Genomic DNA, 27,636 nt, shown 5'->3' on the forward strand with positions numbered 1-27,636 from the left:
GAAGTGTGACTCCCTCGTATAGAACCTGCACAGAGGGCCTGTGTCCCAGGAGGCACCAGCCTTGTGCCTCCCTTCCTGGGGTCAGGACACTGGTTTTATTCATAGCCCCAAGGTGGGCCAAGTTTTCAGAGGAACATAGGACCCCGTTACAAGCTCATAGAGAGCTTCAGAGGATGGGAAGGAAACAGGGGCACTGACTAAGCCAGTATGGGGATGGCCACTCCAGCAGACTTCATCTTGCAACTGAATTTAATACAGACTGTTTCCTCTGGAGTCTAGGCAGGCCTGGCCAAGGGAGTAATGGGCAGTTTGCTTTGTTCTACTCCAGCTAACTGGAGTTGTACAGGTCAGAGCCTGTGACAGCTCAGAAGTCCACCACTGGGTCCTGACATGAGGCTCAGGTTTAAATGGAGGACAAGAATTCTGCTCAGCTAAGGAATCCTGGTCAAGGTGTGGTCCCGCCCATCATCACCATCTGGACTCCAATCTCTCTGGCAAAGTGAGCTGACAGGCTGCCAGACTGTGTGAGATTTTCTTTCCAGAAAGCAAACAGGCCCTCTGGCTGGCACCAGCTTCCCAGAATTTTCCTTCTCCCAAGAGCTCCTAAGGAAAATTACAATTTTTTCAGGTCCATTATTGCAGAGAGGAGAGTACAGGTGTCTCTTTAGATTACCTTCATTCCTGCCAGGATGGTTATAGGATACTCTAGGATACTGCTGGCTGCCAGGATGAGACACTCGTGCCCTCCCTGGAGTCATTAAACTAAAACAATGGGCCCCAAGACACCAAATTGGCAAATTGTCTGTCGAGATGGCTTGAGTATTAACTAAATCCCTCAGCACTCAGATTTGCTCTCATGGTTTCAAAGCCAGCGTTCCTGCCAGCTCCAGGGAGACTTTATTTCCTGTCAGCCTTCAGAAATCTGGCTTTTGCCAGTAAACAGAGGAAGACTCGGGGAGTGCCCCTGACTTGTGTGTACTTCCTTGTCTACTGGCTGCTCTGTCACCGTGGGGCTGTGTTCCTCTGACAACTGGCTCTAGGATGCCAGAACGCACCTTTGTTCTCAGGCTATTTCACCCGCTGCCAAGCCTCGGGATAAACAGACTTTGTCCATCCCTCCCTGTGGGTAGCAGAACCCATAGACAGAGTTCAAGGTGACATGGTGACAGCAATCAGGCAAGCTAGTCAGGAGGGGCCTGGCAAGGGGTCTCGGGCAGCACTACTGTTCCTTCCTGTTGCTGGTTATTTTCTTATGTGGAAGGGCTGTGTTGGTACCTGACACATATCTCCAATCCCCCCCCCCCACCAAAAGACAAAAATCTCTATGTGTGACCTAGCCAGTGTGGAGGGAATTGGGGGAGGGGTGGAGAAAGGATGGGGTTTACTGCTATTACACCGCAAGTTCCCAACCCACTGTACTCTTATAAGAAGTATGGGTATCCGAGGGTAGCAACTCCTGCTCAGTGTTTGCAAGAGGGCGGACAGATGTGGCAGCCCACGCCTGCAATCCCGGAACTCAGGATGCAGAAGCAGGAGGATTCCAGATTTGAGGACAGCCTGGGTTACACAAAGAAATCCTTTCTCAAAATGAAATAACTAAATAAATCGCAGTGCCTGGAGCCAAACTCATCCTGACTCCTTGGGGGTGGGGGTGGGGGTCCCTGAGCAGCGGCTGGTACAGATTCAGTCTATTTGTTCATAGTCCCAGAGTAGGGCCTGGGAAGGCCATGATAGATCCTGTCCCCAAATACAGGGGCAGATTCAGGTCCCCTAGGGCCTCTTTCCCAACTCCACCTTGTTTCTCAAACTTTCAACTAACGGCTATTAGCAGAGCCCCATGCTCCTTGGCCATTGCTCTAACCCAGAAGTTAAACCCGAGTCAGTAAAAGAATGGCTTTCTTTACATTTTTGGACCCCAAAGAGAAAAATTCTTAACTTATGTCCACCTTGTCTATAGCAATATTGCAATTTACAAAAAGGATTAAACAGAAGCCGACTTAGGAGCCTGGGGTGTAGCTGGGTTTGATTCCCGATGTTGCATAAACTGGGTGTGTTAGCCACACCTGTAATGCCAGCATCTGGCGGGTAGAGGCAGGATTGCCAGGGGTTCAAGGAGCCCTGCTGCATGGCTAGCTGGAGGCCAGCGTGGGATACATAAGAGCTTGCCTTGGAGAAGAAAACAAAAGCCTGCATATGATTGATAAGTCTGCACATGTAGATTTGATGATAAGTTAACCAGAACTATGAAATGGCTCTTTTGCCGCAAGTCAGCTCTTCTGGCCACAGCTCACAGCCCTCTCCTCACTCTTGCGCAGAACTTTCTGGATAAAATTTAACTTTGTAGATCGTGTGACACTGTTACAGCCAGTTTTTGTTTTGGTGGTGTCCTTGGTAGAGCCCCAGACCTCTTGCACCCTAAGTGAGTGTTCTCACACTGAGCTACTTCCCCAGCCTTGGGTAACCACAGAACTCCTCGCCGACACCTCTCCACCTTTGGTAGCTCTTTCTGTAACCCAATCCAAAGGAAGGAAGACACGGAGATCATTATTAGTTTTAGCAGTTGCTTGTCTTCCATTGTTTATAAAGAAACATATATCGCTGGGCGGTGGTGGCACACGCCTTTAATCCCAGCACTCGGGAGGCAGAGACAGGCGGAACTTTGTGAGTTCGAGGCCAGATTAGTCTACAAGAGCTAGTTCCAGGACAGGCTCCGAAGCTACAGAGAAACCCTGTCTCGAAAAAAATAAATAAAAAATAAAATAAAATAAAGAAACATATGAACTGGGCAGTGGTGGTGTACGCCTTTAATCCCAGCACTTGGGAGGCAGAGGCAGGTGGATCTCTGTGAGTTCAAGACCACCCTGGTCTGTCTACAAAGCAAGTTCCAGGATGGCCAGGGCTACACTGAGAAATGCTGTCTCTAAAAACCAAGAAAGAAGAAAGGAAAAAAAACTATAATAAGCAAATAGCTAAGAGGACCAAAACAAAACAAAACAAAAAACTTGAAGCCAAATATTTGCAAATCATGTATGTGACAAAGGCGGGTGGGGGGTGGCCCATCATTAAAAGGAAATACTGCGCCTACAGAGGACCTGAGTTTGGTTCCCAGAATCCACATCAGTTTTCGGTCCAGAGACCTGATGCTCTCTTCTGACCTCTGAGATCATCTTCTCTCTTGCTCTCTGAAAAATAAGGCAAACGTTTATGTCAGAACATATGCGTTAAAGGACTTATATCCAGAATGTGAAAAGAACTCTTAGAACTTAATAATAAAATGACATGCTTACTTCGGCAGCACATTTACTAAAATTGGGAAGATACAGAGAAGATTAGTGTGGCCTCTACACAAGGATGACACGCAAATCCATGAAGTGTTGCATAGGAAAAGAGAAGACAAACCAGCTTTCATAAAGGGAAAATCACTTGGTTATTTTGGAGAATAGTTATTTCTCCATTTCAAAAAAAATCTACAAACCAGCAAGTAAATGAAAAGATTCTGAGACTTCCCAAACAGCGTGTCTGCTTCCTGATGAAACAGACTTGTTACAAACACTCTCTCCAAAACAAAGCTAGGGCAACAACCCGTCTTCTCCCCCACACCCTGGCACACAGAGATGGATACAGTCAAGAAAACAGGATTCTTGTTCCCCGTGACTCACAGTGTTTCATCCAGAAAGGCCACCAAGCCCGGCCCCACCTCATCCCTGCATTCCCTAAGCTCTGGGTTACAGCGGCTAAAACCTGGTGAATGCAGTCAGGAAGTCAAGAGGCTGCCATCCTTTCTCCACCCATCCCCTGCAAACAGTGGCAGCTCTGTCCACCAGCCATTAGGTCCAGAACCCCAGGGCCTTGATTGCTTTTTCCCCTGCTTATTTCTGGGTCACAGGTTCCATGCAAGAGAAGAAAGCCATGAAAGTTGATGGGGAGAGAGAGAGAGAAGCCAAAACCACACAAAGGGCTTGCCCACAGTCAGCAACTTCCTCATGAAGAGGTGCCACCCTGAGAGGAACAGGCCGCTCTCCCTGCCCACTGCTCTTACGGTTTCACCTAGGATACAAGTGGCCTAAAGATCACTGAAACTGTCTGTACACGGGAGAAGAAGCCTAGGATTGCTCCAGAAAACAGCAGGGATTTGGGGGTAACTCAAAGGTATCTCTAATAGAGCAACCAGCTAATCCACAGGTCACCTCATCACCAGAAAAAAAAAACATTGAAAAAAGCAAAAAAGCAGCTGAGAGCATCCTTTCTGAGGTCAGAGCAAACCTCAGAATGACTCCACCCAGTGTCTAACTAGAGGTGACCCAGCTCAGTGGTAAACATGGGCAAAATATGAACGTTAGTCCACCGGGAAGTGACATATTCTTGTAAAAATAAAGAAGAGAAGTCACCCAGACTTCTGCTTCTTCAATGTTTAAGTTTTAGTTGCGATTCTTGGTTTATTTAGTACGTGTGTGCATGTGTGCAGCAGCAGGTAGACTTCAGAAGATAACTTGCGGGAGTCAGTTCTCCCCTTCCGCTCTGCGAGTACCAGGGGTCAGTCTCTGGCTACCAGGCTTGACAAGCCGCTGAGCCATCTTGCCAGCCCCTGCTTCTTCGATTTTAAATAAATGAATTGAATAGTAAATCCCAAAATATTTACTTATTTATATTATTACGTATTTAAACTTTTTATTTTATGTGCATTGGTGTTTGGCCTGCATGTGTTTCTGTGTGAGGATGTCTGATGGCCTAGAGCTCATGACAGTTGTGAGCTGTCATGTCAGAGCTGGGAATAGAACCTGGGTCCTCTGGAAGAGCAGCCAGTGCTCTTAACCACTGAACCATCTCTCCAGCCCTCATTATTTCATTTTTTTTAAAAAAAAATTATTAAATTTTTCATTTATTTTTCATACCAACCACACAGTTTCCCCTCCCTCCTTTCTTCCCATTCCCTTCCCCCCACCTCCTGTCTATCTCCCCATCCACTCCTCCTCTGTTCAAAAAGGAGCAGACCTCCCATGGGAGTCAACAAAGCATGTCGTATCACATTAAGACAGGACCAAGCTCGTCCCCCTACATCAAGGCTGGGCAAGGCATCCCTGCATGGGAAATGGATTCCAAAACGCTAAGTCAAAGACCAGGAATAGGTCCCAATCCCACTGCTCCTCTGCTAGGGGCCCCAGAAACAGACCAAGCTCCACAACTGTCATCCATATACAGAGGGCCTAGGTCAGCCCCATGCAGGCTCCCTAGCTATTGGTCCAGAGTCTATAAACTCCCATTAGCTCAGGTCAGCTGTCCCTGTGGGTTTCCCCATCATGATCTTGACCCCCCCTCCTTGTCCTATAATCTCTCCTCCCTCTTGTCAACTGGACTCCTAGAGGTTGGCCCAGTGCTTGGCTGTGGATCTCTGCATCTGCTTCCATCAGTTACTGAATGAAGGCTCTCTGTTGACAATTAGGGTAGTAACCAATCTGATTATAGGAGGCCAGTTCAGGCACCCTCTCCACTATTGCTTGGAGTCTTAGCTTGGAGTCTTCCTTGTGGATTCCTGAGTATTTCCTAAGTACCAGGCTTCTCCCTAACCGCAAAATGCCCCCCTCTATCAAGATATCTCTTTCATTATTCTCCCCCTTCATCCCACTCACAACTTAACCAAACAGATCCCTCATGTTTCCAACCCCCCTCCCTGCCAGCTCCTAGTTTACCCAGGAGATCTCATCTATTTCCTTTTCCCAGAGAAAACCTTATGTCGCTCTTAGGGTCTTCTTTGTTACCCAGATTCTCTGAGGCTATGGATTGTAACCTGGTTATCCTTTGCTTTACATCTAATATCCATCCACTTATGAGTGAGTACATAACATGTTTGTCTTTCTGAATCTGGGTTACCTCACTCAGGATGATTTTTTTTCTAGTTCCATCTATTTGCCTGCAAATTTCATGATGTCATTGCCTTTTACAGCTGAGTAATACTCCATTGTATAAATTTACCAGTTTCTTTATCCATTCTTCAGTCGAAGGACAATAATGCTGCTATGAACATAGTTGAGTAAGTGTCCTTTTGGTATGATTGAGCATCCTTGGATATATGCCCAATATTGGTATAGCTGGGTCTTGAGGTAAATTGATTTCCAATTTTCGAGAAACCACCATACTTATTTCTAAAGTGGGTGTGCAGGTTTGTACTTCCACAAGCAGTGGAGAATGTTCCCCTTCTCCACACATCCTCTCCAACATACACTGTCCTCAGTACTTTTTTAAATCTTAGCCATTCTGACAGGTGTAAGATGGTATCTCAGAGTCATTTTAATTTGCACTTCCCTGGTAGCTAAGGATATTGAACAATTCTTTATGTGTTTCTCAGCCATTTGAGATTCTTCTGTTGAGAATTCTCTGTTTAAATCTGTATCCCATTTTTAATTGGATTATTTGATACCTTTATGTCTAATTTATTGAGTTCTTTATATATTATGGAGATCAGCCTTCTGTCTGATGTGGGGTTGCTAAAGATCTTTTCCCATTCTGTAGGCTGTTGTTTTGTCTTGTTGACCATGTCCTTTGCCTTAAAGAAGCTTTTCAATTTCAGGAGGTCACTTTTATTAATTATTGATCTCAGTGTCTGTGCTATTGTCATATTTAGGAAGTGGTTTCCTGTGCCAAAGTATTGAAGGCTACTTCCCATTTTTTCTTCTATTAAGTTCAGTGTAATTGGATTTACACTGAGATCTTTGATCCACTTGGACTTGAGTTTTGTGCAGGGCAATAGATATGAATCAATTTGCATTCTTCTACATGCTGCTATCCAGTTAGACCAGCATCATTTGTTAAAGATGCTTATTCTTTTCCCTAATATAATTTTGGCTTCTTTGTCAGATATCAGGTGTTTATAAGTATGTGGATTGCCAGGCAGTGGTGGCACACTGCCTTTAATCCCAGCACTCGGGAGGCAGAGGTATGTGGATCTCTGGGAGTTCAAGGCCAGCCTAGTCTACAAGAGCTAGTTCCAGAACAGCTAGGGCTTTTACACAGAGAAACCCTGTCTCACAAAACTAAAATAAATAAATATGTATGTGGATTTATATCAGGGTCTTCAATTCAATTTTATTGATCCACCTGTCTGTTTATATACCAGTATCATGCAGTCTGTATTACAGGGATGGTGAGACCTCCAGAAGTTCCTTTATTGTACAGGACTGTTTTAGCTATCCTGGGGTGTTTTGTTTTGTTCTTTCACATGAAGTTCAGGATTGTTCTTTTGAGGTCTGTGAAGAATTGTGCTGTGATTTTGGTGGGGATTTGCCTGAATCTGTAGATTGCTTTGGCTAAGATTGCCATTTTTACTATGTTAATCCTACTGATCCATGAGCATGGGAGATCTTTCCATCTTCTAATATCTTCTTCAATTTCTTTCTTCAAAGACTTAAGGTTCTTGTCATGCAGGTCTTTTACTTGTTTGGTTAGAGTTATCCCAAGATATTTTATATTATTTCTGGCTATTGTAAAGGGTGTGGTTTCCCTGACTTTTTTCTCAACCCATTTATCATTTGTATATAGGAGGCTGCTGATTTAATTAATCTTGTATTCAGCCACATTGCTGAAGGTGTTTATCTGCTATAGGAGTTCCCTAATAGAATTTTTGGGGTCTCTTATGTATACTATCATATCATCTGCAAATAATAAAAGTTTGACTTCTTCCTTTCCAATTTGTATCCCCTTGATCTCCTTTTGTTGTCTTATTGTTCTAGTAGATATGGAGAAAGTAGACAACCTTGTCTTGTTTCTAGTAGATATGGAGAGAGTCGACAGCCTTGTCTTGTTTCTAGTAGATATGGAGAGAGTGGACAGCCTTGTGTTGTTTCTAGTAGATATGGAGAGAGTGGACAGCCTTGTCTTGTTTCTAGTAGATATGGAGAGAGTGGACAGCCTTGTCTTGTTTCTAGTAGATATGGAGAGAGTTGACAGCCTTCTCTTGTTTCTAGTAGATATGGACAGAGTCAACAGCCTTGTCTTGTTTCTAGTAGATATGGAGAGAGTGGACAACCTTGTCCTGTTTCTAGTAGATATGGAGAGAGTGGACAACCTTGTCTTGTTTCTAGTAGATTTGGAGAGAGTGGACAGCTTTGTCTTGTTTCTGATCTTAGGAGAACTGCTTTAAATTTCTCTCCACTTAATTTAATGTTTGTTGTCAACTTGCTGTATATTGCTTTTATTATATTTAGCTACATTCCTTGTATACCTGATCTCTCCAGAGCCTTTATCATGAAGGAGAGTTGGATTTTGTCAAAAGTTTTTTCAACATTTGATGAGATGATCATGTGGTTCTTTTTCTTTATATGATAGATTACGTTGACAGGTTTTCATATGTTAAACCATCCCTGCATCTCTGGGATAAAGCCAACTTGATCATACTGGATGATTTTTTTATGTGTTCTTGTATTCAGTTTGCCAGTGTTTTATTGAGTATTTTTGCTTTAATGTTCATGAGGGAAATTGATCTGCAATTTTCTTTGTGTGGTTTGGGTATCATGGTAACTGTGGCCTCATAAGAAGAATTTGGCAGTTCTTTCTATTTTGGTTGTTTGGAACAATTTGAGGAGTATTGGTATTAGCTCTTCTTTGACATTCTGATAGAATTCTGAACTGAAATCATATGACCCTGGGCTTTGGGGGGGGGCTTTTAATGACTGTTTCTATTTCCTTAAGAGCTATAGCTATAATTAGACTATTTATCTGGTCTTGATTTAATTTTGCTGTGTGGCACCTATCAAGAAAATTGTTTTACATTTTCCAATTTTGTGGAGTACAAGTTTTGAAGTATGACCTAATGATTCTCTAGATTTCCTCAGTGTCTGTTGTTATGTCTCTCTTTTCATTTCTGAATTTGTTAATTTGGGTTTTCTCTCTCTGCCTTTTGATTAGTTTGGATAGGGGTAAATCTATCTTGTTGACTTTCTCAAAGAACCAACTCTTTGTTTCATTGATTCTTTGTATTGTTCTCTTTGTTTCTAATTCATTGATTTCAGCCCAGAGTTTGATTATTTCCTGCCACCTACTCCTCCTGCATAAATTTGCCTCTTTTTGTTGTAGAGCTTTCAGGTGTGCTGTTAAACTACTATTGTGGTATTTCTCCAAATTCTTTATGTAGGCACTTAGTGCAATGAACTTTCTTCTTAACATTACTTTCACAGTGCTCCACAAGTCTGGGTATGTTGTGGATTAATTTTCATTGAATTATAGGAAGTCTTTAATTTCTTTCTTTATTTCTTCCTTGAACCATGGTGGTTCAGATGAGAGTTGTTCAGTCTCCACGAGCTTGGAGATTTTCTGTAGTTTGTGTTGTTGTTGAACTCTTTAACTCATGGTGAGTTAAAGGGGTTATTTTAATTTTTTTGTATCTGTTGAGTTTTGCTTGATGACCGAGTATGTGGTCAGTTTTAGAGACGGTTCCATGAGGTGCTGAGAAGAAGGTATATTCTTTTGTGTTTGGATGAAGTGTTCTGTAGATGTCTATTAAGTTCATTTGAATCATAACGTCTGCTACTTCCCTTGTTTCTCTTTTTCTGTCTGGCAGACCTGTCCATTGGTTAGAGTGGGGTATTGAAGTCTCCCACTATTAATGTGTGGGGTTTGATGTGTAGTTTAAGCTTTAGTAATGTTTCTTTATTGATGTGGGTGCCCTTGTATTTGGGACACAGATGTTCAGAATTGGGACTTCATCTTGATGGATTTTTCCTTTAATGAATATGAAATCTCCTTCTCAATATTTTTTATTAATTTTAGTTTGAAGTTCATTTTGTTAGATATTAGGCTAGCTACACCAGCTTGTTTCTTAGGTCCATATGGCTATAATATGGTCAAAGAACTATAGGAAATTAGGATGGTAAAAATTAAAAGAGGCATGGAGAACATTCTCATCAAATACAGAATACCAAGAAAGAGGCAGACACTGTGCATATGTGTGTGCGTGTGCGTGTGTGTGTGTGTGTGTGTGTGTGTATGCGTGTGTGTGAAGTAAATAGAAACTCTGGAGTGAAAATAAACAAGAGCTAAAAATAAAAATCCCAAGAATGTGTTGGTGAAGAATTGGACTGGCTGAAGAATGAACCAATGAATTTTCAGATAGAAGATTAAAAATTACAAAATTCAAAGAGCAAAGACGGGAAAGGAATAACAAATGCACAGAGTCTCAAAGAAACACAGAATGCCACTAACGCACCAATATATACACAATGGGAATAAGAGGAAGATAAGAAAAGAACAGCAAAAAAAATATTCTCCAAGAAGACAAATTGGATGGAAAACATTGCTCTCCCCGTCTCAGCAGCTCAACAAACTCAGTAGAGTAAGACAAGGAAATCATTATTCAGATATGTCATAATAAAAGTACTGAAAGATAAACACAAAGAGGAAAGTTTGAAAACAGCAAAAATATGACTTGTGACATTCAAGTGAACTCAAATGTGGTTAGCTTTTCGTGTTCACAAATAACCAAAAACCAAAGGTAGTGGTGGTGATGGGGGAGACATTCTAACTGCTGAGAGAAAACAATGCTCACTCCTACCAGCACCTCTTGCTGTATACCTCTTTAATTTAGACCATCCATTGCTTGGGGGGGGGGGGCAGGTTGTAAAACAGGACTGCCACTTTGGAAAATAGAATGAGAACTCCCTTAAGGGTTAGACAGACACCTACCCTATATCCTAAGTATTACACCACTATACATATAATTAAGAGAAATGAAAATACATGCCCACACACATAAATACTTATGAAGGCATTATACACTGTAGCCAAAAACAGTGCAATGCCTATACATTTAGATATAAAACACATGCTATAGCAATACTGTGAGTATCATCCATCAGTAAAGAGGAAGGTAGCACTGACCCAGGCTTCCACTGCATGATGAACTTTGAAAGCATCACCCTAAGTGAAAAGGGCCTATAAAAAAAGACAGCATAACAAGGCAAAGATGTGGCTCAGCATCAATGTGCTTGCCTAGCATGGGCAAAGCCCTCTGTCCAGCCCCTAGTACTACAAAACAAAACAAAATCAAACAAATTTAGGTCTATATGATATGAACTATCCCCCCAAAAGAAACTCACATGATCAGAAAATAGATGAGTTTCATAGGCTGGGAAGAGAAGCCAACAGGGTTGCCTGCTAACGGGCTTGAGATCTAGTTCAAGAGTGATGAAATATTCTAAAAGTAGGTGTCGGACCCGGGAGATGGCTCAGAGAGCAAGATGCTTGCTGCACATGCATGAGGACCTGAGTTTGGATCCCCAGCACCCATGTAAACACAGATGTAGGATTGTGTGTCCATGATCCCAGGGTTCCTATGACCAGATGGAAGGCAGAGACAAGAGAATCCCCAGAAGCTCATGGGCTAGTTAATCTGGCATACACAAGGACAAGCAAAAAGCAAGATGCTCCAACTTCTCTGACCTCCATACACGGACCATAGCAATCAGGCACTAGCATTATCACACAGAAACACACATATACATATATGTACACATAAATGCACAAAAACAAAAGGACCACGATCAGATACTAGCACTATTAAACACACAGAAATACACAAAGGATAGGAGACACTGCTGACTCAACTCTATGGCTACATTAAGAACTGCAGAACTACACATTTTACAAGCGAGACTTCTGTAATGTACATCATATCTCAACAAACCTGTCATTAACAGAAGAAATTAAACACTCGGGGTTCTTGTTTGTTTCTGTTTTTTTTTTTATTTTGCAGATGATCAAGAAATTTCACAGCCAAGTTATAAAGAAGGAGCTGGGGTGGATATGTACTTTGTTGTTAACTCTCAGCTCTTCCTTTCCTCCTGGGAGGACACTGTAGAGACCCGTTGCTAACTCTTAAATGGACCGATGCTAATTTCTCACTCACAGTCATCTCTGGGATTAAGTCTGTTTAGAGAAGGATTTTATGCCCTATGGTAAGAGCTTTCTAACTTTCTTCATACTTGAATGGAAGTTTTATTTCTAAGAATCTTTCCTCAGGCCACATTCAAAAGTAAACACTAAGCTTGTTACCCACGCCACTTTAAGCCATGGCTTTCCTTAGTGGAGAGGCACAGGTCATTTGAGAGGGAATTTTTTGCTTAAGGAAGTTTGTTTGCACTTCTGCTTTCTGTCTCAGGAGGGACTATGGTCTCTTCTTTAAAGATGATGAGAAGGGGGACTGGGGAGATGGCTCCATCAGTAAGGTCCTCATGCCTGCCTCGAAAGCATGAGGGCTCTGTTCGGATCCCCAGTAACCACATAAAAGCCTGACATGATGGCGTGTGCCTGTAACCCCAGTGCTGGCAGGCCGTGGAGACAAGCAGATTCCACTGACTCCAGGTTCAGTGAGAGACCGTGACTCAAAATACACACAGTGGAGGAAGACCACATGTGCATACACAGGCACCCTGACCCATGGCCTGCACAAACACACCCACAGGCACAGGTATGTCTACCTGTATGCATGCATACAAGCATATGCATGGATTTCACATACATACAATTTTTTAAATAAAGCAGCAGGCTGATAGAGATGAATGTGCGGGCAAAGTCACATGTCAGAAGTGCCAGAATCTAAGAAAACCTGTGTTCTTTGCTCGGCATCAGACTGCCTTCTGGGGGTTTCAATTTTGTGTAGGATGCATCTTTATGGTCCTTCACAGCTTTGGTACGAGCTCACAGTCATCTCTGGCTCGAACTGCTTGGATAATTAAAAATCAAAGGTGTCTTTCAAGTGCAGCGCATAGAACTCCCTAGCCCCAGGCCCCATTTTTCTGTTACTCTTAATTGGCTAGTATTCACTCATCAACAGTTTAGGTATGTACCAAGTGCCCAGCCTGTGTTGTTCTAGGCTATCTAAAACACAATTGTACCGATTATTCAGGTGTGAGAACATTACCCTTCTGATGAAGGATAAGAGGGGAGGCTGCCTTGTTTCTTTCCCTCTAGTTAGAGAGCAAGGATGAAGTAGCCCAGAATAGAACCTGCTCACAACAATGCTGGGTTCATGCAGACACACGGGCATAGCTGGGCTGTCTTGCTTGACCTTGAGCTTTATGAAGGAAAGAACTATGTCCTGTGCATGCCCAACACAGATCCTGGCCTGGGGCAGATTTTTAAAGCCTTCTGACCAAATGATTAATTAACTCCACTAAACCAGTGCACTAAAAAAACAATTTGGACGAGTCCCTCCATTGCTCCCATGCCTTCATTTATTCACTTATGAAACAAGGAAAAAAAAAGGAGTACCCATCCCATAGGACAATGTTGAGAGCTCTCGAAGCAATAAAACGTGCATACTAAGCATCTGATATGGCCACTGGGTGTGGTGGTACAGATCTGTAACCTTAGCTCTTGGGAAAATCAGAAGTTCAGGGTCATCCACAGATACATAGCAAGTTCAAGGCCAGCCTGGGCTATCTGAGACATTGTCTCAAAATAAAAATACACTGGGGTTGTTATTCTTATTATGACTTATGTTGGGAGATGTAAGAAGCCGATAGTGACCTTCCATCTCTTCTTCTCTTTTTTGTTTTCCTCCCAGCAGTGATAAGATTGAATCCAGAGCTTATGTATGCTGGGCAAGCACTCTGCCACTGACCTACATCCCCAGTCTGTTCCTCATGACTTTTGTGACCTGGTTTCTATCTACTGAAACAGAACCGAAGAAACATGGTACAGCTAGGTAGATCACACTCTGCTCTGTTGTAGGAACCCCAGTCCTAGACCCTGAGGATCTAGGGGTGCACATCTAGTCCTCCTTCCCCCGCCTAGCTTGAATCAGCTGGTTGCCACTTTTTAATCCTCTCAGAAAAGAGAGGGGAAGTCTGTTTTGAAAACATTAATGTTTGGCTTAAAAGGTCATCCCCAGAATGAGGCCAGCCATGCCCCAGCTGGTCAGTGGGGCATCCACCGTTAGACTCTGATCCTCTAACTAGAAGTATGTTTGTGTGTTCATGTGTGTACCCACATGTGGGGAGAAGTTCCATCCAATCAAGAGAAACAGGTCTTCTAACAGATATGTTATGTTGCCAAAGGGAGTTCACTGGATCCTGGCTAGGACTTTGTCTGCAAACCCAAGCTCCTCATGGCTTTCCAAAGAGACTCCTTGGGCACAAAAGCTCTCAAAAGGAGACTAGAGCCCTAGAGCAAACCATGGACAGCCATGTTGTTTAATCACATTTACCAGGATCTCCCAAGACATACAGTACCCCATATGGGACTGAGGCAAATGGCTGCTGTGTGTTCACAACTGGTCAGGACACCCTGTTGGGCACCTCTTCCTCTTCATGGAGGGAAAGAGCTGTACCCACAGCTGTAGATAGAAGTTTCTGTCCTACCTGGTCCCACATCCACTTAGTCCCAAAGAAGCACATAGAGACTTATATTAATTATAAACTGTTTGACCTATTGGCTCAGGCTTATTATTAACTAGCTCTAAACTACTTAAATTAATTCATAATTCTTATCTATATTTATCCATTTGGCTTGGTATCTTTTCTCAGTAAGGCATTCTCATCTTGCTTCCCTCTGTATCTGGCTGGTGACTGCCTGTCTGCCGTTCCTCTTCCCAGAATTCTCCTAGTCTGGTTGTCCCACCTATACTTTCTGCCTGGCTACTGTCCAATCAATTTTTTAATTAAACCAGTACAAGTGACAAATCTTTATAGTGTAGTATTTTTACAGTTTATTTACAGTATTATTCCAAGCTTTTCTTTTCGAAACAAGAACCCTGAATCTATTCTCCTTTGTTTAGCTTTTTTCTGATCATTATCCATAACATCTTGTAACCAAGATGCTAAACAAAAACAAAAATTTATAATACATTTTTTGGAATTTGGTCACAGTTATCTAGGCTACTTCCTGCTGATTGGGGGTGCTGATAATCAAAAACTTTAGGATTATGGTCAAATCCTGACTGAAGTATTCTGTAAGGCTGAATCGTCTCAGTCAGCAGTCTTGAAGCTGTTCTGAATGTAGAACTCAGAGGAAATCACAACAGAGGCACTCTGAAGCGTTGGATCATCTGGGCTGTCTGTTCCCATTGGCGATTTTTCAGGGGGGGGGTCTTCCTTGATCAAACCTTATATTTCTTAACACAGAATGAATCCACAGCCTCTCATTTCCTGTGGAAACAAAAACAAAACCTGTTCTCCAAAGTGACATATCTTTGGACTTAAATTTTGAAGTCAAGACTTTTTCAAAATATTTAGGTTGGATTAATCCAACAGCATTAGTAATCAAATATCTTTTAGCAGCTGTTGTTCCTCCAGCAGTCAAACAATTCAAAGACAACACAATAACATACAGTATCCAGATTATCTGTGTATTTTCCATCTTTACATGGCTTTTATTTTTTACTCTATTTGTTTTATTTTTACTTTTAAATCTTGGTTTTTTTGAGTCAGGGTTTCTCTGTGTATCTTTGGCTGTCCTGGAACTCACTCTGTAGATGAGACTGGCCTAGAACTCACAGAGATCCACCTGCCTCTGCCTCCCAAGTGCTGGGATTAAAGGCGTGCATTGCCATGCCTGACTACTCTATTACTTGTTTTAAGGACTTTATCTATCCTTTTTCCTTTCTATACCAAGCCTATATATTTTTTAAACACACTGTAAACCCTAGAGGGTTTTTCCCTGAATTTGTATTTACTATATATCTCTATCTTTTTCTGACCACATGAGTCTTTAATCCGCTAAACTGCATGGCTGGGATTAAAGCTGAGGCTTTAGCAGCTGGCTCCTTCCAATTCTTTAGCTGTGTGAGAGTCTAGCTTCATGGTGGGGGTACTGGCAGGAGCCAGATTTATTGCCACAGCTCTGTTGAGTTTCTGTGTCCAAGCCACCACCAAGAAGCCTGATGCTGGTTGCTCATAAACACCACTTAAGTGTTGGGTGGCAGAACCTCTTAAAGAGCTGCAAAGTTTTTACCGCTAATGCTGAGTCAGAAAGCCTCTCTTAAAGGAGCCACAACCTCTGCTTGCTGCCAGCAAACGGAGCCTACCAGAGAGAAGACAGTTACCAAGAAGCTGCACTTGACTCTGTTCTTGTCTATATAGAATTTTTTTAAAACTTTTTCAGGCTTTATGTGGAAATTCTTGCCAAATGTTTGGGTGCCATTTGTAGATGGAAGTTTTTTTTCCAGCCTGGTTGAGCAGTTATTCAGTCCTAAAGAAACACACAGAAGCTTATATTAATTATAAACTGTTTGGCCTTTTAGCTCAGTCTTATTATTAACTAGGTTTTACAACTTAAATTAACCCAGACTTCTTGTCTATGTTTAGTCACGTGGCTTGGTACCTTTTCTCAGTAAGGCATTCTCATCTTGATTCCATAGTTTCCAGGAAAGAGAGTTGCAGGGAACTGATCCATTTCCACCCCTACTCCCAGCACCCATGCTTTGGTCCAAAGAAAACAAGTTTGATTACCATTCCCAACAGGCTACCTCATGATAGGCAACCTATGCAGTCACACAGAGCCTGTACACTTGATCACAATATTCTGCTTTGGGTGCTATGAAATCCTTCCCCCCCCCCCTCTTTTCCAAACCTTTTTTTTTCTTTTTGAGACCAGGACTTGCTACATAGTGCTGTGGAATAATCTTTTCGTGATGATGTGTCTTCGCCAAGGTACCTTCTGAGTGGGTTAATAAAAAGCTAAATGGCCATTAGCTAGGCAGGAGACATAGGTAGGAGAGTCACACAGAGAACTCTTGGGAGATGGGCAGAGTCACCAGCAGGCACACAGGGAACAAGAAATACTAGAGGACAGGTAAAAGCCACAAGTCATGTGGCAACACATAGACTGATAGAAGTTGGTTAACTTTAGTTGTAAGAGCTAGTTAGTAACAAGACTAAGCTATTGGCCAAGCCATTAATAATATGTCTTCTTGTCATGATTTGGGAGCTGGCTGGCAGGACAGAAAAAAAAATTCACCTACAGTGTAGCACAGGCTATCCTCAAAACTCTTAATCCTCTATGCTTACACCACCATACCTCTCTGGAAACCCTCAATTTCAGTGACTAGGAAGATGGCTCAGCCAATAAAGGTTTGCCATGCAAGCAGAATGACCTGAATCTGCTCCCCAGAGCCCATGTGAAAAAGTTCAGTGTGGTGGACTACATTTGTTATCCCAACACTGGGGAAGGTAGACAGAGGAAACTCCGGGAGTTTCCTGCCCAACTGGACTTGCCTAATTAGTGACACCCTGCCTCAAAAAATAAGGTGGATAGCACCTGAGATGTGATAATCGATGTTGACCTCTGACAGGTGTGTGTGTTCATGTGTATGCACATGCACACAAGCGTGCACACACACACACTGAAAGAAAAGAAGAGGGAAGGAGAGAGAAGAAGAAGTGGAGGCCACCTAAATTTTGTCCTTGCCCATAAATCTCAAGGCCCAAATCAGGAGCAGGAGAGAGAGCACGAGCAAGGAACTCAGGACCACAGGGGTGCACCCACACACTGAGACAATGGGGACGTTCTATTGGGAACTCACCAAGGCCAGCTGGCCTGGGTCTGAAAAAGCCTGGGATAAAACTGGACTCTCTGACCATAGCGGACAATGAGGACTACTGAGAACTCAAGAACAATGGCAATGGGTTTCTGATCCTACTGCACATACTGGCTTTGTGGGAGCCTAGGCAGTTTGGATGCTCACCTTACTAGACCTGGATGGAGGTGGGGGTTCCTTGGACTTCCCACAGGGCAGGGAACCCTGATTGCTCTTCGGGCTGGGGGGGGACTTAATTGGAGGAGGGGGAGGGAAATGGGAGGCGGTGGCGGGGAAGAGACAGAAATCTTTAATAAATAAATAGATTAAAAAATAAAAAAAGGCAAAGTGCACCAAAAACAATTGTCCTTGCCACTTTTGAACCAGGGATCCAGCAAGTTCAGTTTGCATTAGGTAGAATTCCCACCTCTTGTTTTTGCTCATACTGGGTCTGGCTCTATCTCCATAAGCCTCTCTCTTTCCTTCCTGTCTCTAAGTCCATCTATTTATTTATTTATCTTTAGTGTCTCAAGGTTTCTCTGTGTAGCCCTGGCTGTCCTGAAACTCCCTATGTAGACCAGGCTGGCCTCGAACTCAGAGACCCACTTGCCTCTACCTCCCAAAGGCTGGAATTAAAGGCGTGCACCCCATGCCAGGCACTAAGTCCTTTCTTTGCTTCTCTAGTTCAAATTCCTGACAGTGAAACAGTTTTTGTTTTAAACCACAAAGCAGAGAACATTCTATGAAGCTCTTTGCTGCCCAGATGCAGCTGAATAGTGACAGTTAATGGTTGGCATGGTAAAACCGCTGCTGGCATAAGATTTGTTGCATTCCATGCAAGGCTGAGTGTGGTGACAGAGGCCTTCTACCCCAAGTCCTAAGCAATTATCGTCTGGTGTCATATTCCTGGAAGAAGAGTGGGAGCTCTTTGCCCTGCCTTTGGAGATGCAATGACTTCTGGGTGTCTCTGTGTGTCAGGGTTCAATCTCAAGCCACTTTCCTAGCCTTGGCCAGCTTTTTTGGAGGAAGGTAGCCACTCGCTCAGGCACACCTTGCCTACTCCTTCTGATCTGTAGGGTGAACAAGCCTAGGAACCTGGCTGGACAGCAGCAGAGAGCTGATTGCCTGTCCTGTCTCTCGGAGCCCATTCAGGGACCTCAGGTCCATTTTCATTTCTGAGTAATGTCCTCTTTAGCTTTATTTAACATTAATATGGATGGGTGGGTAATGGGGGGGGAGGCGTGGGTGTATGTACCACAGCATGCATGTGGAGGTCAGAGGGCAGCTTTATGAAGCTGGTCCTCTCCTTCCACCCTCACGTGAGCTCCAGGAATTGAACTCAGGTGGCCGAGCTTACTCAGCAAGCACCTTAACCCCTGAGTCATCTTGCTGGCCCCATTTCTTGGTGATTATAAAGAAAAAAGACTTGGGCTGGCAAGATGGCTCAGTGAGTAAGAGCACTTGCTATATGGCTGCTCATGCACCTGAATGTGAATCCCTAGGACTCGTGTAAAAAAGTCAGGCGTGGCTGCACACACCTGTGACCCCGGCATTAGAGGTTGGAGACAGGTAGATGCTGGGAGCACACCGGCCAGCTAGCCTAGTCTAAATTGGGAGCTTCCAGTTCTGTGAGAGTGAGAGGCTCTATTTCAAGGATATAAGACAGGATGTGGTAGAGAAAGACACCTGATATCTTCTACCCTCTAAAAGTGTGGATGCACACTCACATGTGTGTAATACACACATATAAAACCATACACATATACCAACACACACAATAGAATAAAGGCTGGCTCAAGTCAAGGTTATGAGTGCTGAGAAGTTCAAGGCCAGCGGCTATGTCTAGTGCAGGCCTTCCTGCACAGGGCATCAGTGCAAGAAGACATAAAACTCGTTTATATCTGTCCTCTAACAAAGCTGCCGTTCCCTTTGGATTAGGCCCCACCCTGATTACCTCATTTTTTTTTAATCACCACCCAAAATTCCTATCTCCAAACACCATCATTGAATTAATTATGTTTACTTCCTTAACACCTCACAATAGGGATTAAATTTCACCATGAGTTTCAGTGGGAACAGTCACATCATAGCACCAAGTGAGGTATCAGTCTGGATAAGTGATTGATAATCTCAGATTGATCCTTGGGTTGCTTCTGAAGGTGAGGGAACTGAGTTCCTGGTCCATGTTCTTCTTCTGCAGAGCCATGCTTGGGCATCCTACCAGCATCGTGAGCTGGAGCGGCCTTGATCGGAGGAAGTCTATAGGGGAGGCCTTAGGTCTCGGGACCTAGGCAAGCTGGTGCTTTGCAGAAGGCATGACCACAAGGGTCACGAGGGTCACCAGGCCCTTCTAAGCTGAGCGGCTGGGGTAGCGGAAGCCATTGCCACAGGCAGACCCTTGGGCATACAGTCTGCTGTGACTCCTGGCTTGAGTTTTTATCGCTTCCCTGACTTTGTTCACCTTGATCGCCTTAGCTTTTCGGTTTATGCTTTCCATTTGTTAGTGTTTCTAACCCCCACTCCCACACTACAGAACTACAGAATGCAGTATGGACTGATGCATATGCAGGAACTATTTTAAGTCAACTACACTTTGAGGGCAGCTGTGGGGAATAAGAACAGAACTGTTCCACAAGTGCCACAGCTGTAGGATGCCCACACAGTCGGGCAAGGGGTAGGCTGGAGGGTCCCTCTCCTCTGCTAGCCCATCTTGTGACACACTGCTCCCATACACACCTCCAGGCCAAAATATATGAGCACACTTTGAAATCTCTGCAGCCTCCCTTGAGACTGGGCTGAGCTGACTCCAGGGGAAATCTGGGAACAGAAACTCTGGCTGAAACTGGTTTTATGGATCCACCAGCAGGAGCTTGTTAGTGTAGTAGCAATCCACAAGGCCTGGGGACTGGGAGGAACCACACTGCTGGGAAGGCTGGGTGGGAGGGAGGGTAGAGGAGTGGAGGAAGGAGGCTCAGACACCCCTTGGAAAGGGTGGGGCGTGCTGGCACAGTGGCCCCTGGAGTGGGTTAGATGCTCCATCTAGGTTTGAGGGGATCAGGGAACCAAGACTTCTCAGAGAAATGTTTAACACCTCACAGCACTGAGGCTATTTTCAGTCTTCGACAAAGATGACGTTTTACTCCTGGACGAGCTAGCTGTGCCCTTTGCCCTTCTTTTCTGGCCTTTCAAACCTCTCTCTTCTGTGCTGTCTTCTGTGAAGTAGAGGAATGAGGATCTCTTCACTTCATACTGCTTTGTGGTTACGGGCTTGCCAACCTCCTTATAGATAATGCGAGCAGGTTGAAGCCCTCTCCCCCCTCCCAAAGAGGGAGCTGGGTCTCAATGGGAGGCAGTAGCATGCCCCCCGGGCTTCTTGTCACACTGAATGGCAGAGTCACACCCAGAGCTACGAGGCCTGTGCTCTGTGCAAGGGAGGACAGTGCACCTGACATCCATCTGGCGCTCCTTGGAGCGGGGCACGGGTGGGTCCTGCTGGAGGACTGGGCTCACGTTGCATGCTGTCTTGTTGGCAGTGGAATCTGGTGTGTGAGGATGACTGGAAGACACCCCTCACCACCTCCCTGTTCTTCGTAGGCGTTCTCTGCGGTTCCTTCGTGTCTGGGCAGCTGTCAGACAGGTAAGGACTCTGGATGGGGAACATGAGGTGGAGCTCCTTATCAGTCCACAGCCTGTCTTGACACAATGCCAAATTCATGGGCTTTTTACACAGACAAGGATCCTCGAGGCACCGAGTGGATAACAGGAGAAGCCTAGCATTTGGGAGGCTGGGGTCTGAGGAGAGGATTAAAAGTTTAATGTCAACCTGAACTCTATATCAAGACTCTATCTAACTAAGTAAATCTTTCCCAGATAAACCTAGTGTGCAACCTTGACTGTAGCACCCCTACATAACAAGACCTGCCCTATCTAACTACAAACTAGCTAAGTAAATAAATAAGTCTTTCACAGATGGTACTAACATGTAACCCTCACCTCCGCATCCTGCCAAGACTTCTGTCACACTCCCAATCTGAACTCACAGGTCTTTGACCATCTTTGATCAAAGTATCGACCCCAACAGAAAGCAGGGCCCTTGTGCCACAAGCCCCTTTGCAGAACAGGATGCTGGTATTATCATTGCCCCTGACTCTGCCCCCAGCTCTTGACAGGGCAGGGGTAGGTGACATGTCACTGCTGCACAAACAGCCAGCAGCTCGAGTAAAGCCAAGTCCTGTCAGATAGGCACTCTCGGAGGCTGGGAACGGAGCCATGGCTGGGCCTGCAGCCATAGAACTGACCCAGGCTGGCTTTTGGTCACCAGAGCCTGCAGGCTTCACAGGGACAAGATTGCATTATCCTGAGTTGTGTCCTGCTTGCCCTATATGTTCTCTTGTGGCTACAGCAGATGGGAGTGTTTAATAGCGGTGCTGGACAGCGCTTCCTGGGAATCTGCCCCCACCGCCAGCTTTAAGGCCCAGAGGGAATGGGGCAGGGATGCTCCGCCCTGCCCACTGGTCACTACCGGAATAAAACATTAAAGCTTAAACCAATCAGTGACACAGCAGACATGGCTGAGAATGACATCGTCCCAGAAAGCAAAGGTTTGCAGCTGTAGAGACGCATCGACATACCTGGGCAACTGCATAACACCCCAAGGCTCAAACTGCCTTGCAGACAAATAATATTTGGAAGACGTCAGGTGCTGGCATGAGTGTGGGTGCTCCTTGACTTTCTGTAAGCCCTGTCCTAATAAACCCACCCTAAACCGAAGAGATTAGATAGGAAAAAAAAAACTCTTCACACGCCTAATATGACATGCTAGCTCGGCAAACAGCCAGATATCTGTCAGGAGTGTAGCTCACAGTCACTGCTCAGCACAGAGAGAGAGGCTCCCAGGCCTCATCCCTGTCCAGCAAGGAGAGTGGAGAAAATATGAGTACAGAATTCCAAGCAGGGATTCTAAGTAAATGCAGAGCACTTCCCACCATTGCAAAATCATGAAGTCCTAGGTTGAACCACTGTGAATCAAGGATTGTCATTTTTCAAGCTCACTGGGTGGTTCCAAGTGCAGCCAAGGTTAAGAAGCAGCAGCCCCTGAGGGGGTTTTTAAACACACAGAATTCCCATGGGGATGGTAAAAGTATCTGCAATCTTATCCACTTCTCACAAATGGTGTGGCAGTTTCTACCAGTGCTGCCTCTTTCTTTCTTTCTCTCTCTCTCTCTCTCTCTCTCTCTTTCTCTCTCTCTCTTTCTCTCTTTCTTTCTTTCTTTCTTTCTTCTTCTTCTTTCTTCCTTTCTTCCTTCCTTCCTTTCTTTCTTTCTTTTAAGACAGGCCCAGGATGGTCAAGGATGGCCTCAAAACCACTGTATAGTCAATGGTGGCCTTGGGCTTCTGATCCTCCTGCCCAACCTCTCAGGCGCTGGAATTACAGCTTATGCACCATTCTGGGGACCAAAGCCCAGAGCTTCATTCAGCTAAGCAAGCACTCTGTCCACTGAGTCAGACCCCTAGCCCTCCCATGCCTCCTTCTAAAGATCAGATTTGCCCATGTGGTCATCACAGAAGATGCCCGTTTCCTCTAGAGGCAAGACTTAGCACCCCAAAAGGTAGTTCCCGGGCAGGTGGATGCTGGAGGCCTCTCCAGGGAGGAAGCTAACAGGTGTCAAAGGGAAAAGAAAATATCTCAGTCTTGAGACAAGACAGACCCTATGGTGAAGCTAGGCTTGGTGTTACAACACACCCTGAGTTACGCTGTTGTGTTGTGTTCTATAGGTTTGGCAGGAAGAAAGTCCTCTTTGCGACCATGGCTGTGCAGACTGGATTCAGCTTCGTGCAGATTTTCTCCACCAGCTGGGAGATGTTCACTGTGTTATTCATCATTGTGGGCATGGGCCAGATCTCCAACTACGTGGTAGCCTTCATACTAGGTAGGAATGACTTTCGAGACTTGGTGTCCCTTCTTTCCACCCTGTGTAGTTCTGGGCAGGAGGGAGCTACTGAGTGTGAGTCCAAAGTGTCCTCAACTTTAGATACATGTATATATCTAGGGGGGTGGGCTGCAGCTATGGACGCCTCAAGCCAGTCACAGCCTGGCAGGGGCTCAGAGGGGGCCATCTGTACTGGACTAAAACCAAGAGCTGGAGCTGGGAAGAAGTAGCCACACAACAGTAGACACATCCTCAGGAGCAAGGGGCTTGGAACAGGAGATCCTGGGGTTGGGGAGACAGCAAGGATGTGAAGTCCTTGATCTGGGATATAAAGGCATAAGGCTGGTGGCCTACGAAGGGACTTAGGGGGGTTGATAAGGCGTATATGCAGTGGGAGAGTCACTTGCTCAGTGTCAAGAATTTGTCCCACCTGGGCAGATATGCTGTGGCCTAGATCTGAGTTCACGCCCTGAGCAGATGAGCGTTGCACAGGACGGCTGCACCTCTCTGATAACAGTTCTCCTGTCGGAGGGAAGACCAGGCTGAAAGGGCGGGCAAGCCATCAGTTTCTAGGCCCTAGGGAGGTTCTGGGGAAAAGTGAGGTGAGCTTCATGGAAACCATTCAGGGCTGTTCTCAAAAGTGTGAGCCCCACCACCAATATGCTCTCTGATCCCCCCGTCAGGATGAGAGGAAATGAGAGTCACCCCAAGCGCGATGAACATCAAGCCCTACAGTCTTTAGAACAACCATGCTAGCCGACCCCAAATTACCCCAGTTTGTCCCTATTGTCCCAGCACAATTATTGATTGTGTCTCTTCAATAGCACTTGTGCCTTTCTTGCACCTGGCTATGTGGCTCTGATTGTTCTCGGGAACCTGTGACTCACTGGCCTTGGCAATGGTGTGTTCTATTAGCCAAAGACACGCACACCCTCTGTCAGGCTGCCAAGGTGGAATTGTCCTAATTCCATTCCTTTAATTATTGATGAAGGGCTTCTTGCCACAGGCCCAGCCTCATGTCTGAGGAGGGACGACACACGAGGAGGCAGAGCAGGCAGGAACCACATGTTCCCAGCAGGTGGCCCTCTATTGAGCAAGCCCTGGCATGAAGAGAGCTGTTCTCTGCCCGGGACCAGGGGTGGAACGGGAATTTTTCCGAGGTCATCTGTGAGGCCGCACACATGTTATCAGGAAGCAGAGATAGGTGAAGGCTAAGTTTTAGGACAGCCTGGGCCATGTAGCAAGACCATAGCTCATAAAAGCCAAACAAAACTCACCATTAAGAAAAACTGCCATTCTGTAGAGAGCAGAGAAATTTGTGCTGATGGAAGAGCTGCCAACAGTGACTGGTGTGGCCCTGGGGGAGACCTGAAGGTCACTCTGGGCAGAAGGACGAATCTAGAGCAGCCCAGGCTGGATTTGAGAAGGGGTCTATGCAGAGCAGTCACCCTTCTGATGCACCTGGCTTATTGAGAGAGAGAGAGAGAGAGAGAGAGAGAGAGAGAGAGAGAGAGAGAGAGCACAAAAGTGTGAGCACAGGAGTGTGGGCAGGTGGGAGGCTGTGGGAAACACCAGGGGTCTTTCACAATTGCTCTCCGTCTATTTCTTAATGTAATGTTTATTTTGTGTATGGAAGGGGTACACGTGTGCCTTAGCTCATGCGTGAAGGGCAGAGAACAGCTCGATGGGGTTCATTTTCTCCTTTCTTCATGTGGGTCCCTTGGCTTCACCTCAGATTGTCACGAGCCAACCAGCTGACCATTCACCTTATCTTTGGACTTAAGATCTTACACTGAGCCTAGAACTCTAAGGCTAAACGGGCTGGTCAGCCCACCCCAGGAATCCTCCCGTCTCTGCCTCACCTGTGCTGAGATTTCAAGCATGTTTCACGGTGCTCGGCTCTTTTAGGTAGGTCCTAGGGATTTGAACTCATTTTCTTATTTTTGCATGGCGAGGACTTTATCCACTGGCTCAGCCTCCCAGGACCCCAACCCCAGCTGTTCAAGACTCACAGAAAAAGACCTGCTCCTCCAGACAAACAGGGGCTCCTGCTCTGAGAGCCTTTTCTGTGACAATAGGGCAGTGCCACAGCTCTGGCCTTCCTGCTACCCACTTGGCCATGGTCTCACGTGCAGGGTAGAGAAGGAGGAGAGGGCCAGGTCAAGGGTAGGTTGGAGCTGAGGTGTGTCAAATCAACAACCAATAGAAGGCTCCCTGTCGACTTGGGTCCACACCCCTCATCCTAGCGGGCCCTACAGGAAACTGCTAACAGTAAGTAGGTCCTGGGATAACATTTGTACTAAGACCTCAGGTCTGAAAGCCTGTGAGTGTCACTGAAAACAGGTCTGTCTCAAAACAGGCGGAGTTCCCAGTCAGTTCCTGAAAGGGAGAACTTGGTGGAAGGACAAACTCCGTGGCTGCTGGTTTTCCTGCAGCGCTGCAGCGCCCTCTGGTGTGTCAGGACTAAAATTGCTACATTCCCAGGGCATTTGTTGGGGTTTTTCTTTGAAGCCAGATTTGACCCCAACAGATTTTCATTTAAGAAATTCTGTCTGTGCCTACACTTTATCCTCCATACTCTGGGAAAGAATCTAGATGCTTGGGATGGTAAAAGTTCAGCTTGGAAATCAATCTTTGCACTGATTGCCTAAGTTGAATTCTTCCCAAAGCTGTACAGAGTCTCCTTCTGGGCTTCTCTTAACCCTCCCCAGGCTTGCCAGTCTTAGGTTGTACAAAAGGCCAGCCAAACTCTCCAAAGCAACACAGAATGCGGAGGAAGTGGGACTCAAGATCAGGGTCAATGACCTCCCGCACCCCAGCTTTCTCCCAGACTCTATGTCATTCTCAGGCACAGCACCATAACCTGCCCACAGACTTCTGGGTAAAATGGCAGCAGCACCCTCCTTCCTCATCTATAAAGAACTGCCTTTCTGTTTTCTTCAGGAAAACCTAGCCACCTCCTGTCTCGACTGATTCATCAGTATTTTCCAGGGCTTCTAACACCAACACCCAACCACTACCCCACCCCCACCCCTGCTATCCCACGCTAGGACAGTTCTTTAGACATGCTTAAAGCTTGCCTCCTCTTGTCCCTATGTTTCCCTTCAGTAAGGGTACAACTGATGGCGCCTTCTACAGCTTTGACTCACAGGAATCTCAGATTTCTTTGAAATTGGACTAGGCCAGTTATGTAACTTTTATCAGCCTTGATATTTTTATTACCTCTTAATGTATTTATCTTCGTGATACTGAGGATCAAGCCACGGGTCTCCTGAATACACTGTATAGTTGATGTACACACCAGTCCTTAAATGCTTTTAACTTGAAATGTAACTTTGACTTGTTATTTGAATGGAATGACGTAGCCAAATACCAGACTGGCTTAGCTCAAAAACCAAAATTTTATTTTCTGCATCATGACAGCATGGCATGAGGCCCCTGGTCACATTGTGTCATTCGTCAGGAAGCAGAGAAAGATAAACACCTGTGCCCAGTGCGCCTCTCTCTCTGTCTCTGTCTCTCTCTGTCTCTCTCTGTCTCTCTCTCTCTCTCTCTCTCTCTCTCTCTCTCTCTCTCTCTCTCTCTGTCTGTCTCTCTCTCTCTCCAGCTGTGCACACTATCCCATGCCTGACACCATCCATGTTTAAGGTGGATCTTTCCTCCTCAGTTAACCCAATCTCAGTTAACACCCTCACAGTTATACCCAAAGACTTGTCGCCTAGGTGATCCTAGAGCCCATCATGTTGACAAGCAATATTTTAACCATCTCTGGGGGATTTAGCATAGAGGAACCCACATTCTCCCCACATTGTGACATAGGACACACCCTCTCAGCTCATCCTAGCAGATGCACATTTCCCAGGCTTGTTTCCTGAGCTTGATTCGGCTGTAGGCCTCAGCCGCATTGAGGTGCATGTCCTGCTGCCTCCTCGTGACGTGTGCCTAGTGGTTCCTGGAGCTGACTGACAACGATATGATGTAAAATCCTCCTGAGTAGAGGAGCCACTGAGTGGGCACAATCTCCTAGGGCTGGTCATGATCTCAGCAGAGCCAGGACACACTCTTTGATTTGGATGTAAGGTTTCTGCTCTCAAGAGACACTGAGAAGCCAGGCTTTGCCTACAATTATGAGTCTATGGGGGGGGGGGGCAGAGTAGGAGGACGGGGATCTGCTGAGCAGAGCTGGAAATCATTTCTGCCACA

General features: G+C 45.2%; 1 protein-coding gene and 1 non-coding gene across 6 annotated transcripts in view; both read left to right on the plus strand.

The window, feature by feature from the left end:
- Positions 1 to 27,636, plus strand: part of Slc22a4 (solute carrier family 22 member 4) — a 57,786-nt gene that overhangs the window by 7,234 nt on the left and 22,916 nt on the right. The window contains exons 1-3 of one of the 5 annotated variants that reach the window (XM_041665641.1): positions 13,652 to 13,693; positions 21,098 to 21,140; positions 23,279 to 23,433. The exons of 1 other annotated variant lie outside the window; for it this stretch is intronic. In XM_041665641.1, coding sequence (XP_041521575.1) covers positions 13,681 to 13,693; positions 21,098 to 21,140; positions 23,279 to 23,433 — 211 coding nt within the window. In that variant the 5' untranslated portion in view covers positions 13,652 to 13,680. Of the gene's footprint in view, positions 1 to 13,651; positions 13,694 to 21,036; positions 21,141 to 23,278; positions 23,434 to 27,636 lie in introns of those variants that run through there. 3 more of the 5 variants (XM_041665640.1, XM_041665642.1, XM_041665643.1) reach the window with 3 other exon arrangements.
- On the plus strand, positions 3,280 to 3,386 carry LOC121457254. The gene has a single exon (XR_005975747.1). It is a non-coding gene; the product is annotated as a U6 spliceosomal RNA (small nuclear RNA).

Source organism: Microtus oregoni, unplaced genomic scaffold (assembly GCF_018167655.1).
Source record: "Microtus oregoni isolate MIOR12 unplaced genomic scaffold, Mior012 000015F_ref0000493, whole genome shotgun sequence".
In the NCBI taxonomy this organism is placed as follows: Eukaryota; Metazoa; Chordata; class Mammalia; order Rodentia; family Cricetidae; genus Microtus; species Microtus oregoni.